This window comes from Peromyscus maniculatus, chromosome 12 (genome assembly GCF_049852395.1).
Source record: "Peromyscus maniculatus bairdii isolate BWxNUB_F1_BW_parent chromosome 12, HU_Pman_BW_mat_3.1, whole genome shotgun sequence".
Lineage (NCBI taxonomy): Eukaryota > Metazoa > Chordata > Mammalia > Rodentia > Cricetidae > Peromyscus > Peromyscus maniculatus.
In genome coordinates this window covers 83,358,920-83,372,558 of record NC_134863.1, presented here as the reverse complement: position 1 = coordinate 83,372,558, position 13,639 = coordinate 83,358,920, and the positions used below count along the sequence as shown (strand labels likewise).

The 13,639-nt window shown below is 53.2% G+C and overlaps 1 protein-coding gene across 8 annotated transcripts in view; it reads right to left on the bottom strand.

Moving 5' to 3' along the window:
• Positions 1-13,639, bottom strand: part of Dop1b (DOP1 leucine zipper like protein B) — a 119,296-nt gene that overhangs the window by 53,072 nt on the left and 52,585 nt on the right. For all 8 annotated transcript variants that reach the window (XR_013043883.1, XR_013043884.1, XR_013043885.1 and 5 more), the window contains 7 exons: positions 11,614-12,292; positions 10,167-10,438; positions 9,592-9,744; positions 8,469-8,569; positions 7,735-7,925; positions 2,156-3,788; positions 998-1,109 (listed from right to left, as the gene is read on the bottom strand). Coding sequence is in view for 3 of the 8 variants with exons in the window: in XM_042259573.2 (XP_042115507.1) it covers positions 998-1,109; positions 2,156-3,788; positions 7,735-7,925; positions 8,469-8,569; positions 9,592-9,744; positions 10,167-10,438; positions 11,614-12,292 (3,141 nt within the window). In the remaining 5 variants the exon portion in view is untranslated. The remainder of the gene's footprint in view (positions 1-997; positions 1,110-2,155; positions 3,789-7,734; positions 7,926-8,468; positions 8,570-9,591; positions 9,745-10,166; positions 10,439-11,613; positions 12,293-13,639) is intronic.

Below are 13,639 nucleotides of genomic sequence, written 5' to 3'. Positions count from 1 at the left end.
GGAATTTACTCTGTAGCCCAGGCTGGCCTCGAACTCAGAGATCCACCTGCCACTGCCTCCCGAGTGCTGGGATTAAAGGCGTGCGCCACCACCGCCCGGCCTGTTTTGTTTTTTAAGAGAGGGTCTCATGTAGCCCAGATTGGTCTCAAACTTGCTACTTAGCCAGAGCTGACCCCGAGTTCCTGATCCTCCTGCCTCCGCCCATCAGTGCTGGCAGTGTTACAGGCATGTACCGTCAGGCCCAGCTTTTGTCCCGAGACTTAGCTAGATGGGGTAGAGCAGCCTCCTCAGATTTCATAAGCACTGTATCACATCAGGAGGTAAAAAAAATACTTAGACTACCGTGAGTGCAGGGTAAGGGAGATGGTTCAGTGAGTACCAAGAGTGTTCATTGTGCAGGCATGAGGACCTGAGTTCAAATTCCGAGCCTGCACCTGAGTTGGACATAGCTGTCTAGGCCTGTCACTTCAGTATGAAGAGGGGAACAGGCAGATGCCGGGGCCCACCAACCAGCCGGCCAGCCGGCCAGAGCCGGCCTGAACTTATGGTTCAGTCAGACGCCTTGTCTTAGGCAAAGGCAGAGAGCAGTGGAGGGAGGCACCCGAGACTTCCTCCGGCCTCCATGTGCACGCACACAGGCTCATGGGTCTGCCCATGCGTGCAACACACACACACACACACATCACCGTAAGCCTAAAATCAAACAATCGGCTTTATACTTGATCCCCACTGCCAGCTGACTGAACAATGGGCAACAGCTGAGGAACTCACCCGTATTTGTTTCCTGAGTATATATACCTGCATGTGTGCACATTTGCATAGCTTGCATATATTTGCATAATGCACACATCTATTCATACTCACATTTGCATCTCTTACATATATTTACATGACATTTGCATCATGCATTTACTATTATAGACTTGACAAAGTCACAACTCACTAAAAACAAACAATACAAGCAATGTGCCTCAAATTCAGGGGAAAGAAAACACACCTTTTTGTTCTGGGTGGGCTGTTCCAAAAGACAAAAATGGCTAATGGTTGTTAGACCTTCCAGAAGAGTGAGCGGGTAATCTGGAGAAATGTTTTCCTTCTTCGAGGTTGTGCTGTGGCGAAGAAATGAGAAACTGTTAATAAAATAACTGGGCGGCGGGTGGGGCTGGGGTGGGGTGGGGAGGGCAGCAAGATTATTCAGTGGGTGATGACCTGAGTTTGATTTCTGGAACCCACTTAGAAGGAAAGAAGCGAGTCCTAAGATGTTCTTTAAAATACGCGCGCGCGCGCGTGCGCGCGCACACACACACACACACACACCTGGTCAATAAACATTAGAAAAATATTTAAAAATGAGACACTGATGGCTTCTGGCTGGGGTGGGGGTGGGGAAGGACTCGGTTCTCTTTACGCTGTCCACTGGGACTTTGACCATGCTCCAGTGTGTATATTCGGGAACACAAACTGGACTTGGTATTTTCTTTTCCTTTTCTTTGGGGGAGGTCACAATGGGGCGGGGGTGGACCTGGGAAGATGGGGAATGAATGGGTGCATGATGTGAAACTCCCAAATAATCAATAAAAAAATGAGACCCTGGTTTTGAGAATTTAAAAGGTCATGAAGCCATGAAGGTTTTCTGTCTGACACGTAAACACAGGAAGTAGAGAGGTCACTCTGCTTGATGAACTGGGGCTCCCAAAATAAAACGTACAGGCATCTTTGGTGTTCTTCTACGTTTATGAAGTCACATGGAAGAACGGCTGAGGTGTTCTGGACTTACTCTGAGGCTGGTCCTAGTTTTTACATCTATTTTGCAAAACTGACAGACTCCACTGACTGGCAGCTCCGAGATGGCCCGGGGAGCTGTGGGGTTATTTAATTTCACTTTGAGACAGGGTATCATGTAACACTGAGCCAAGGATGGCCTCGAGCGCTGGTTTTATGTGGTGCTGGGGACTGAACCCCCGGGTTTATGAATGCTGCCAGGCAAACGCTCTACCAGACTGTGTGGGGTTAACGCCAAGGGATCCAAACCTACACGCTCCTGTTGACTGCCCACCAGCCTTCTCGGGGGGTTCGACTATCTTTCAGTTGGTAGCTTTGGCCAAACAGACAGTCCTTACAAAATCTGCCCGTAAGAGCATCGAGTTCAGCATACCTGACGGACAACTTGACAGATTCGCTTTCATACTGCTTGACCAGCTCGTCCAGGTTTTTGCAAATCTGGATAACAAAGGGTGTCACCGTCCAGCCCAGAGACTTCCCAAAGTAAGGCAGGGAGTGTGTGACCAAGCTCACCCAGGCGGGGTGCATGCCATAGCCATAGGCTGGCTGCAGGCCCCTCACCACCGCTGAGACCAGCAGGCCCTGGGAGGTGAGGGGGTGGGGCTGCACGTACTGCATGGCGCCGATGGCCTGCTGAAAGTTAAGGGCCCTCTGCCACTCCCGGGACAGGGCCGGCTGACTCTGGGCGTCCTCCTGACCCTGGCCCAGGTGGTGCTCCAGGACGATGAGGGCCTGCAGGAGCTTGAGCAGCTCGATCTGCAGCGGGTGCTCGCTCCAAATCTGGTCCTGCCCCAGGTTGATGAGGCTCTCCTCAAAGAGGCCGTCCGGCTCCACCAGGCCCCTGCCCCGCTCGGCGGTGGCCAGGCCATAGCGCTTCTGGCTGGTGTACATGGAGGCCGAGAGCGAGAGCAGGACAAACTCCTGGACCTTGCATCTCTGCAGCAGGCTGCGGATAAACTCCACGCTCTTCCCTTCCGACGACTTGGCCACCGAGACCAGCTGCGTGGTTATCCTGATGAGGACCTCCACGCTCTTGACCTGCACGTCGCGGTTGCCGAGGACATCCCTGTGGCAGACCTTCAGGTGGCAAGGGTAGTAGGACCGCAGGAAGCTCAGGCAGAGGTAGGTGAGGAGCTCGATCAGCAGGGAGTGGGGGCACACGCTGGGGGCCTGGGTCTGCAGCTTGCCGTAAAAACTCTGGCCAACGAGCGCCTCCTGGTGGCGTGCCAGGAGATTGGAGATGAGGTTGAGGTGCGCGGTGGAGCTGGTGTCTATGCCGGTCCTGGACACGGCCTCAATGAACTCCTTGGGGTTGGTCTTGAGCACAGCCTCCAGCACGGAGAAGGCGTAGAGGACCCTCTGGGAGTCGTAGGGCTGCAGGTAGAGCAGGATGTGTTTGAACAAGGCCTCGAGCGTCTCCTGCTTCTCCCTCTGCTGCTTCGACAGCCTCGCTGCGGTGAGGGCCTGGAGCTCCACGTCGGCCTCCTCGTCGCTGGAGAGCGACTCGGAAGCCTGCGTCTTGTCCGAGTCTGCTCGCACCAGGCTTAACTTGGCGCTGGGCTTGAGGCCTTCTGGCTGGAAGGCTGCCAGCAAGGCCGCTCGCTTCGAGTATGCCCTGCCGGCGACCGGGATGGGCGCACAGCAGTTCTCCTCGTGGCTCAGGTCCTGCAGGTCGTGGGAGGGAGAGGAGAAAGTGGACGTGTTTTCGCTGTCCGTGTGGCCCGAGCTCGTGTCGGCCGACTCCGTGTGCTCGCTGCTGTCCTGGCCGCCAGAGGCCACCCTGTCCGAAAGGTCCATGTAGTAGGGCGTGTCTTCCTCGCTCAGATCGCTTCTCGGTGGGCATTTCTCCGGTTCCTTCTCCACTTCAGCCCAGATGGCTTCACGATCCACTGTGGTGAACTGGCCAAGGGGCAAGTGCTCCTCAGAGGCACCTTCTTGCAGCTCGGACGCCCCACATGCCTCTTTGAATGTGGGCTTCTTCCTGTTAAACCAACGATGGAAATCCTCTAGAAATCACAAAATGACAAACAGCTTTAGACCAGAGGGGCTAGGATGACAAATGAGCTCTGAGGTGATCTCAGGCCTAAAGCAGACAATGCCCACCGGGCCTGCACCCAGGTCTAGATTACCTCGCGGGTAAAACAGACACAGCAACATAAACATGTTTAGCTGGGAGGGGTAGCACAGTCGAAAGAGAGCCATCTTAGAGTGCAGAAGGCCCTGGGTTCGAGCCCCAGCACCGCATAAAGCTGGTGCACACAGGTACATCGGCTCTTTAGAATACTCAGGAGACTGCGAAACTTAGTCCTACTGTCATGAGTGTGTTATAACAGCTTTCGGGATTGTTTTTATTTTGGGACAAAGTCTCACTGCACAGCTCTGTTTGTCCTCAACAACAGTCCCCCGAGGGCCGGGGTCTGTGTTATGGGCCGCTGTGTCTGTTGAACACATCATTTTTGTTTTTACTGTAAGTTTTGGGAGAAGGCGCTTTGAGAAAAAATACGAATGATTTTGTTCCAGAAACCCCCTCTTTGGAAATGCATTCCACAGAAAATCAGCATATTCCAAAGCTGTGAGGTCAGGGCATGCGCTGAAGGGGGCTGGTTAGGAACACGCCTGTGACAGACGGCGGCTGGACTGTTCAAGTGTGTACCTATGTGCATGGATATGAGGCACGTACAGGACAAGTGGAAGGGAAGAGCCAGCTGCAGAACAGCTGGACAGCATGAGTCTACTTGGAGCGTGTCCATCATGCACAGCTGTGGGGCACGGGTAAGCCGCCAACAGCACCCAGCTCATCAACGGGCATTGTCGGTAATGCCTTTACCTCTGAATTTCTGTGTGTGTGTGTGTGTGTGTGTGTGTGTGTGTGTGTGTGGTGTTTCTTTGTGTATATGTACGCTCAGATGTATGTGGGGACATTCACGTGGGCATGTGTGGAGGCCTGAGGCTGATGTCTAGAGGCTTCCTCTGTTGATGTCTAAATTATGTACAGAGGCAGGGTCTCTCAGGGGAAGTCAGAGCTTCCAGACACAGCTAGGTATTCTGTTTCCTGAGTGCGGGAATTGCAGGAGGACCATTGTGTCCATCCAGCATTTATGTGGGCGCTGAGGATCCTCACTTTATCCACTGAGCCAGCTCCCCAGTTCCATACTAAGATGTTTTGTTCTTGTTATTGTTTTAAGTGGGAATTTGCTTTAAGTAGCTCAGATTGGCCTCAAGGTGATGATCCCTCCTGCCCCAGCCTACCAAGTGCTGGAATTATAGGGGTGAGCCACTATGTCTAGCCACTATCTAATTTTTAAAGTAAGCACTTCTGTAATGAGGAAATGTACAGCACTTTTGCCAGGCGGTGGTGGCGCACACCTTTAATCCCAGCACTTGGGAGGCAGAGGCAGGTGGATCTCAGTGAGTTCCAGGCCAACCTGGTCTACAAAGCGAGTTCCAGGAAAGGCACAAAGCTACACAGAGAAACCCTGTCTCAAAAAACAAAAAAAAAATTATATTTTTATATATATATCACTTTTAAATATCAACACCTCTTTTTCTTTTTTTTTTTCTCTTTCTCGTATGAGTACTCTGTCTGCATGTATCCTTGCAGACCAGAAGAGGGCACCAGATCTCATTACAGGTGGTTGTGAGCCACCATGTGGTTGCTGGGCATGGAACTCAGGACCTCTGGAAGAGCAGCCAGTGCTCTTAACCTCTGAGCCATCTCTCCAGGCCTCAACCCTCTTTTTAAGAGAGGCGAAAATCAAGACTTTGATACTATGAAAATTCTTGGCTAAGTAGCTTTCAACAGGTCTATGCCATGAACACCAGCAAGATCAGGAAAGGAAGGAAAAGCAGAAACAGAGGTGGAGAGTCTGCGAGTGCACAGTCCACAGCCACAGCCCACAGGACGGCAGAGGCAGGCGGGGCGGGCGGGCGGGGCTTCTCTTTCCTCAGTCTCTTGCATCAGTAGGGAAGCAGGCTGCACCCGCACCAGGCAGAAAACGGGAAGTGGTGAGGCGGTGCAGAGACAGAATCCAAAGGACCCGAGTAGGGGACTTTTTAAAGAGGAGGAGGAGGAGGGGGGGGGGCGGGGGCTGGATGGCAAGATAGCTCGCTTGCCACAAAGCCCGAGGACCAGAGTTTGATCCTTGGGACTTGCCTGGTGAAAAGAAAGAACGACCTCGGACCTCTGCACATGTTCCATGGCATTCCTGTGTCCACACAGATATATGTGTGGGACACACGGACACGGACGGACACACACACACACACACACACACACACACACACCATGTAAAACAAAAGACAAAAGAAATACTGAAGCATAGAGCTGGTGTGCAGAGCGTCATGAAGGTGCTTGGTTTATATTTCTCTAAGCGCCCCTTTCTTAGGATGTGGAATGACTCAGTCTCCTCTCTGAGAAGCTGGCCAGCTTCCCCTAGCTCCCCCGTCAGCAGTTACAGGTTCTGGGAAGAACCTTGCACAGGGCAGCGCATTTCCTTTTTCTCCACCTACCTCAAGGTGGCGCTGTTTCTCTCTGTAAGATTAGCACAAACATAAAGGACTGTGGTGACATATTGTGTGCACCCTAAGAAAATTTGCCTGAAGGTCAGAAGACAGAACAAGCCACTAGATTAAACACAGAGGCCAGGCAGTGGTGGCACACATCTTTAATCCTAGCACAAGGGAGGCAGAGATCCGTCTGGATCTCTGGGTTCAAGGCCACCCTGAACTACATGAGATTGACTCAGTCTAGGAGAGAAAACAGAGGCAGGCAGTGGTGGCACACACCTTTAATCCCAGGACTTGAGATGTTATGCTTTTGCTTGGGAAGCACACACGTCTTTAATCCCAGAAAGTGATGGCTGGGTGGAGAAAGGTAGATAAGGCGGGAGGAGACAGAAACTAAAGGCTTTTGGGCAGAAGCGTCCCTTTCAGCTAGAGGCTTTTTTGGCTGGAGCATTTCAGGTGAGGACTCAGAGGATTTCAGTCAGAGGATTCGTGGAATTGGTAAAGTGAGACGTGGCTGTGGCTTGTTCCTTTGTCTCTCTGATCTTTCAGTATTCACCCCAATATCTGGTACCGGGTTTTTTAATTATAAGACCTTTAGAAATTCAAGCAACAAAGGGCAACTGACCAGATTCCACACACACACAAAAAACCTGACATTTTTAGTCACCCAAAACTATCCCAGATTTGGGGTGCAGACCTATACAGAGTGCCACTGGGCAACCTCACTTAACAATGGTGCTCACACACAGGCACCATACCTCTGCTAAGCAAGTCGGGGCGGGGGGGGGGGGGGGGGGGCGGGGATCAGCTTTGGGGAATGCTGGCAAGGATGTTCTAGCTGTACTAGAGACACACATGGATTATTTTCTCCGTGAAATCATCAAGAATCCCTGGGCTTATTTGAAAAAGGGGCTACCCACTTGAAAAACGACAAGTATGTATCGTGGCAGGGTGGAATGTGGTTTTTTAATTGTGTACCTACAACCATGAAATAGTTAAAATATCACAGACCTCACGTCATGTCACCGTTTCTTTTGTAGTGAGAACATTTGGAGTCTACTCCCACAGAGGTGAGAACAGAGGCAGCTGCCAGAGGCTGGGTGTGGAAGGCACGGGACGTGCTGGGTATGAAGCATGTATGGGTGTGAAGGTATGAGGGCTGCCACCTAAGAAGGGTGAGTGTTTTTGTGTCCTGTTGCACAGCAAGGTGACCACTGCTAATAACAACAACAGATTGCATATTTCAACCATTTCCTTTCAATAACAAAAGACTGACTGTTCAGTGAAAGCAGCAACCCACGCCTTCTGGTTCAAAGTGCCAGATCCCGGGGTGCTTGCATTTCCAAAGTCCCCGTAAGCTTACAAGGTGCAGTCATCACACTGTTAGGCAGAGCAGACCCCAGCCCGCTGGCCTCCCTCCCCGCGGGAACTCCGCAGGCTGCTCACCGGCTGAGTTCTCCTGCTTGAGGCAGTGGATGGACGTCCTCTGGGTTTTGGGCTGGAGCAGCAGCAGGAGCATGGGTTCGAGGATGCGGGCCACGTCCCCGAGGGAGAGTGCGCGCACCAGCCAGCCCTGGGCTGCGGCACTGATGGCACCGTCCGTGCAAGCCAGGCTGTCCAGGACGACAAACAAGGACCTACGGGGAGAGAGCCGCCACTCAGTGCCCGCTCTGCTGCCCCGGCGAGCCAGGCACAGACACCCCGGGGAGCTTCATCATGCTGGCCTTAGGGGCACCAAGTGAGTGACAGGCTGTGTGCCTAGCTGCATGTCGAGCTTTTAGAGACAGAGTGGGCACGTGGCGAAGACAAAGCAGAGTAGAATATGCCAAAGAATATGACATCCTAAGCATGCAGTTGACGCTGTAACAAGTGAAGAGGCTGCCTGAGGTCTAGACCACCTGCATCCCGCAGGATGTCCTCTCATCAGGGCAAGCTGATGCTGAGGCAGGGTGGGTTCCTCATCCCCATCACATTAAAAACTTTCAGAAGAGTCTCACACTTCTGGGCTAAATGAAACCACAGGACTCTGGATGTCATGTCCTGTGCAGCATGGACTGAGGTCAAGGCCGGGGTCACAGCTCCAACGTGTCAGTCTCTTCCTCCCGCCCGCCCGAGCCCTGCACAAGCCCGGGGTCCCCGCGTGGCTGAGGACAGTAGATCATGATGGAGAACGGCCTCACCTGTCAAAGGAGCGGTTGTGCGACGTCACGCGGCTGCCCTGGATCTCCCGTGTCAGGTGCCAGATCACAGAAAATCGAAACAGAGCCTCCAGCCTTGTTCCCTTATCAGGAAATAAATGGGAGGAACTTGGTCTCATGACTCTGTATCAGTCACTGTAAGGCTCTTATCTATGTAGTTATTTGTGGTACTGGGGGGTGGAGCCCTGGAATACTCCAAGCAATTACTCTACCTGGGCTTCTTTCAACGTTTTTGTTTTGATTCTGACACTGGGTCTCACTTAGTTGTGCAGGCTGGCCTTGAACCTGGAATCCTCCTGCCCCAGCCTCCCCTGAAGGGATCACTGGCCTGTCACACTCGGCTCAGTGCCTTATTCTGGCCTCAAGAGGCACCAGGAAGACATAGAGTGCACATATATACATGCATGTAAGCAAAACATACACATATAATAAAATTAAAGAAATATTTCTTTTTAAAGAATTATTTATTTATTATGTATACATTGCTCTGCCTCTGCCTGCATGTATGCCTTTATACCAGAAGAGGGGACCTGATCTCATTACAGATGGTTGGGATCCACCATGTGGTGGCTGGGAATTGAACTCAGGACCTCTAGAAGAACAGCCAGTGCTTTTAACCACTGAGCCATCTCTCCAGCCCAAATAAATCTTTAAAAAAGAGATTTGGCATCACAGTGTCCGGATTCACACCCAAGTCCTATGGTCCAAGGAAAACACAGAACAGAGTTCCTTTGTGTAGCCTGGAAATGCCAGGCCCAGGGGCCTTAAAGAACAAGACAATCAACTGGCAGAACATTCTCAGAAGTCCAACAACTGTCTACGACTAAGCCTTACAAACAGCTCCAAAGGCTCCCAAGTCCCAGCTCCCAGGGAATCGGGGCAAGTGGCCACGGTGAACCTAAACATGGACACACTGCGCTTTTCAGGACCCTAAAAGGAATGCCTCCATCTGCTGGAATCTTCCAGCCCTGGGCTTCCAGATCACCTCTGCTCATCAGGACACCCACTGGCCCAGAAAAGTCTTCGCCTGGGTGGGAACACGCAAAGTGGGGCCGACTCAGCAGCCTGTCGGCCACAGCACAGAGGATACAGGTGCAAGGCTGACCTTGTCGGGGTCCAGCAGGGCATGGCAGATGATGTCCTCACAGATGTTGGCCGTCGGAGCCAGGCAGTGCAGGCGATAGAAGAGCTCGACGCAGGTGATGTGATGTTCGCGGGTCTCCTTGTTCAGCTGATTCCAGAGCACACGAGCCACCCTCTGTGGGGGGAAAGGAGTGGGTGGGGTGACTCGAGCTCAGAAACGCCTGTGTCTTTCCTCCTCGTGGGAGCCTGGCCCTAGAGTGCAGGCTTCTATTTATAGTTGCTAAGTGAGACTCGCTAGCACCCATGCCATGCCACCAAGGCACAGGACCAAGCAGAGACCCACCAGCAGCTGCCTGGGGAGAGGCCCCAACTGCTCCCCTCAGAGCTTGCTTGGAGGGTGGAGGCTACACGCCGAGAGAGGCTTCTGCCTGTGCCTGCTGAGGGGCACAAACAGCAGGAGCTGGATCCAGAGACAGACCAGACAGTCCAGGTGCCCCCAACCCTCTGGCTGCCGCTGGACCTTCACAGCCCTTGGGCCAGCCTGGTCTGAGGAAGAGGCCCACTGACCTACACGCACATGCTCCCAGTGAGAAATACCTGATAGAAGTCTGTCTTCTCTGCAATGACCTTCAGGATCCCGGGAGCAATGGGAGGGACCGTCACCATCTGTAACTTGCCAAAAAACGGGTTGTTCCCAGAGGTTTTGTAGCGCTTCATCTTGTCCTCGATGACGAGCGCCAGGGACTGCGAGTGGTTGATCACTTCCAGCAGGGTGGCGATGGCGATGTTCTGGAGGGAACAGTCGTTCACGCAGCAGCAAATGGTCATAAGGGATTTTAGCCAGGACGGAAAACTGCAGTCGCCTGCTCCTGGAAGGGCAGCAGACAGAGAAGAGAGGCAAGCCGGTGACAGCGGTTCCCGCTCAGGGGCCACAGCACCCACTCTGGACAGCGACTCGCGTCACCTGGACAGCAGTGCGCTCATCGGTAGTGACCTACGGGGTGAGACTCACTTGACACTAGGGTGAAGAGGAGCCCCACCAGGGTGGACCTCTGTTACGGTTTGGAACTGAACTGTCCCGAGAGGCTGGTGTTGGAACACCCAGCTGGTGGCGCTGTCCTGGGACGTTTTGAAGCCTGCGTGTTGGAGGTGGGTCGGTACATGTGGCCGGTTAGGGCCCGCCAATGTCTCTACTGTCTTTCTCCCTGCTTCCTGATCTGCCAGGATGTAACGGGTGGCCACCTCACGTTTCCATCACCCTAGGTCAGCTTCCCTGTTGTTACCAGAGACAATCTCCTGAAACCCTCAGCTGAAAGGAACCTCTCTTCCTCAGGTTGCTTCTGTCACAGCAGCAGCAAGAAAATTAACTCACAGACCCCTAACCCACCGTGCCTGGAGCCCCCCCTAAAGGAGTCGTCTGTGTGAAGACGGGCTGGGGTGATGGGGCTGTGTGCTCCCAGGACCACTTGCCACAGCGGCAGCCTGGAAGACACAAAGGGTTGTTCCCACCGCAGACAGACGGAGCACAGGTCTGCTGACGCCTTGCTCTGAGGCTTCTGGTCTCTAGAACTATGAGACAGGAAGTTTCTGCTGTTTAAGCTTTGTGATGAGCGGCTACGTCTCTAACAACACTGGGGACCTTCCATGAGTCAGATCTCCGGGTGGTCCAGACAGGTTTACAGAGGAGGCCCAGAGAACCTGCCTGCCGAGTAAAGCCACAGGGGTCAGAGGAGAAGCCAGCAAGCTACCACTGATGCAGCCAGTTAGGAACAGGAAAGGGACAGTGTGGCTGGGACAAACCCCAAACCAAAGGCTGGGTGTCCAACGTGCTTCGAGCCACACCTTTTCAGACTTGGGGACGTTGGCAGAGTTTCCCGAGGGATCTTCCCTAATCTAAACCGACCGTGAATGGTGTGTCAGCGTCTGACTGGGGGGCTGTCGCTGCCCCCTTCTTGGTGGGCATGACGGTAGGTATTTGGACATCAGGCCTCTGTCACGGGATTCCCAGCTGGCCGGCCCTGCCCTGGGAGGGCTGCTCTCTCACCTGGCGTCTGGAAGAGCACGTCACACAGCTGCTCGGTCTCCTCCTCAGACAGGTAGACGGGGAAGGTGGCGCAGTCCAGCAGCAGGTGGCAGGCGGCCGCGAAGGCCTCCCTGCAGTCCTCCTTGGGGCCTACCAACTCCATGACCACCTGGTTAACGTCCCACTCGGTTTCCGCTTTTCTACGCGGGCTGCTGGGCACAGAAGACGGCGACTCCGAACTTTTTGTCTTAAAGGGAGACCCGCGCGCCGTGAACAAATCCGAAAGCATTTGTTTAAACTGGGGCACGGTGATGGGTTTGGGCTCCCAGGAGCCCTTCCTGCCAGAGTGGCTGACGCTCTGTGCCTGGCCCTTGCTGCTCTTCCCTGGGGGCTCCTCGGGCTTGCTTTCCTCCCCAGACACGGCCAGGGATGCTGCAAAGATGTTCTTGCTGGCGAAGTTGGCAATGAGCTCCTGGATGCAAAGGAACGTCCTCTGCATGCTCCCGTCCTTCTTCCAAATGTCGTCTCTGTCAGCGGACACCCGGGGCACCCTTAGGTGCTCAGAGAGCTCTGGGGACGAGGCGCTGAGCCCGATCCCACTGTCTTCAGATTTCAGTGGGGGGAAGGAAGCCTCCTCATCACCTGCAACTACAACCTTTGTTTCCAAAATGATGTCACTGTTTTCTCCTTTTACTGGACTCTGTAAAACATAAAGAAAGCCTGTATCCCATCCCTTATGGCTCTTCCGCTGCAGTTAAACCAGGACGATGGCGGTAACCACAGTAGTTTGGTTTCCAGACCTGAAGTTTTTTTCTCTAGATTCTTGCCTTCCCTGCCCTATAGACACCTCCCCACACCCCCAGTAATGGCCAGCAGGAAGGACACTTAGGACCACCTGACATTCTTTAACTGACCACTCGCTGGTCACTTCTATAGCAATGCTCAGCTGGGGCTGAAATCAGCTTTCTAATCTTCTCACCCATGTTACACCAGTGGAAAACTGAGAAAGGAAGGTCACCGCCAGGAGGGCCTGAGCTCTCCTCAGAGGCCCAGCATGCTGAAGTCCACCTGTCAGTCAACAGCATTACCAACTCATCCAAGAACTCTCACCCCTAAAGAGCAATCTGCCTCAGTATCCCCCTGAGCCCCAAACCCGTAACTGTTCAGCTCGTTTGGCAACACCTCTCACAATTTCAAAGGAGCACTCATGCCTTTCAGTCGCAGCCCACTGACTAAACTGTATCCTTCAGAGACACAGGCACCCACCTACACACACTGTGTGAGCATGCTGTCTGCAAACCTTCTCAACGGTGAAAACCAAGGGAAGCTAGACAGTGGATCGTGGGTACAGTTTCGGGACAAGTCCACATCACAGAGGGACATGCAGAAATTACCACACACACAAGGGTGCTCCCATGGTACAGTCTGAGAGAGCAAAGTGACCACACAGAGCGGGTTAGGATGGACTGCGCCCCAGACGGGTGCTCAAGTCCTAACCTCCAGAGCCTGGAGTGGGGTCTTATTCGGGGAAAGGGTCTTAGCAGATCCTAAGTGGGGGCATCTGGGTAGCCTAAATCCAAACAGGCTGTGGTCTTCATAAAAAGGGGGAATTTAGGCACAGACTGCACACACGGAACACCATGTGCATGTGAATGCAGAGATGGGGTGGGGGTGGGGGTGGTAAAATTCTGACAAGCCTCAAGTACCACAGATGGCCAACAAACCCAGGAGAAGCTTGCAAAGGGGTCTGGGGCAGCTTCTTTTATTTATGCTGGGAGAACACAACCCGGAACTCCAAACTGAGAAAACTGATTCCTGTTATTTAAGCCACACTGCCAATTCAGGGCGTATTCTATCTTCTATCTGCATTTTAAGTGAGTCACGTCACATGCACACAAACTCGCAGTGAGAGGGCTGCCTGTGGTTATTAGCACTGTCTAGCCATTCATGGTGGCTATGGGGCATGGGCGTGGGTGACTTGAAGGAGATCAGCTACTCTAACCTTACAAGTGTCCTGAACACAGTGGCTACACATTTTCTTGTCCAT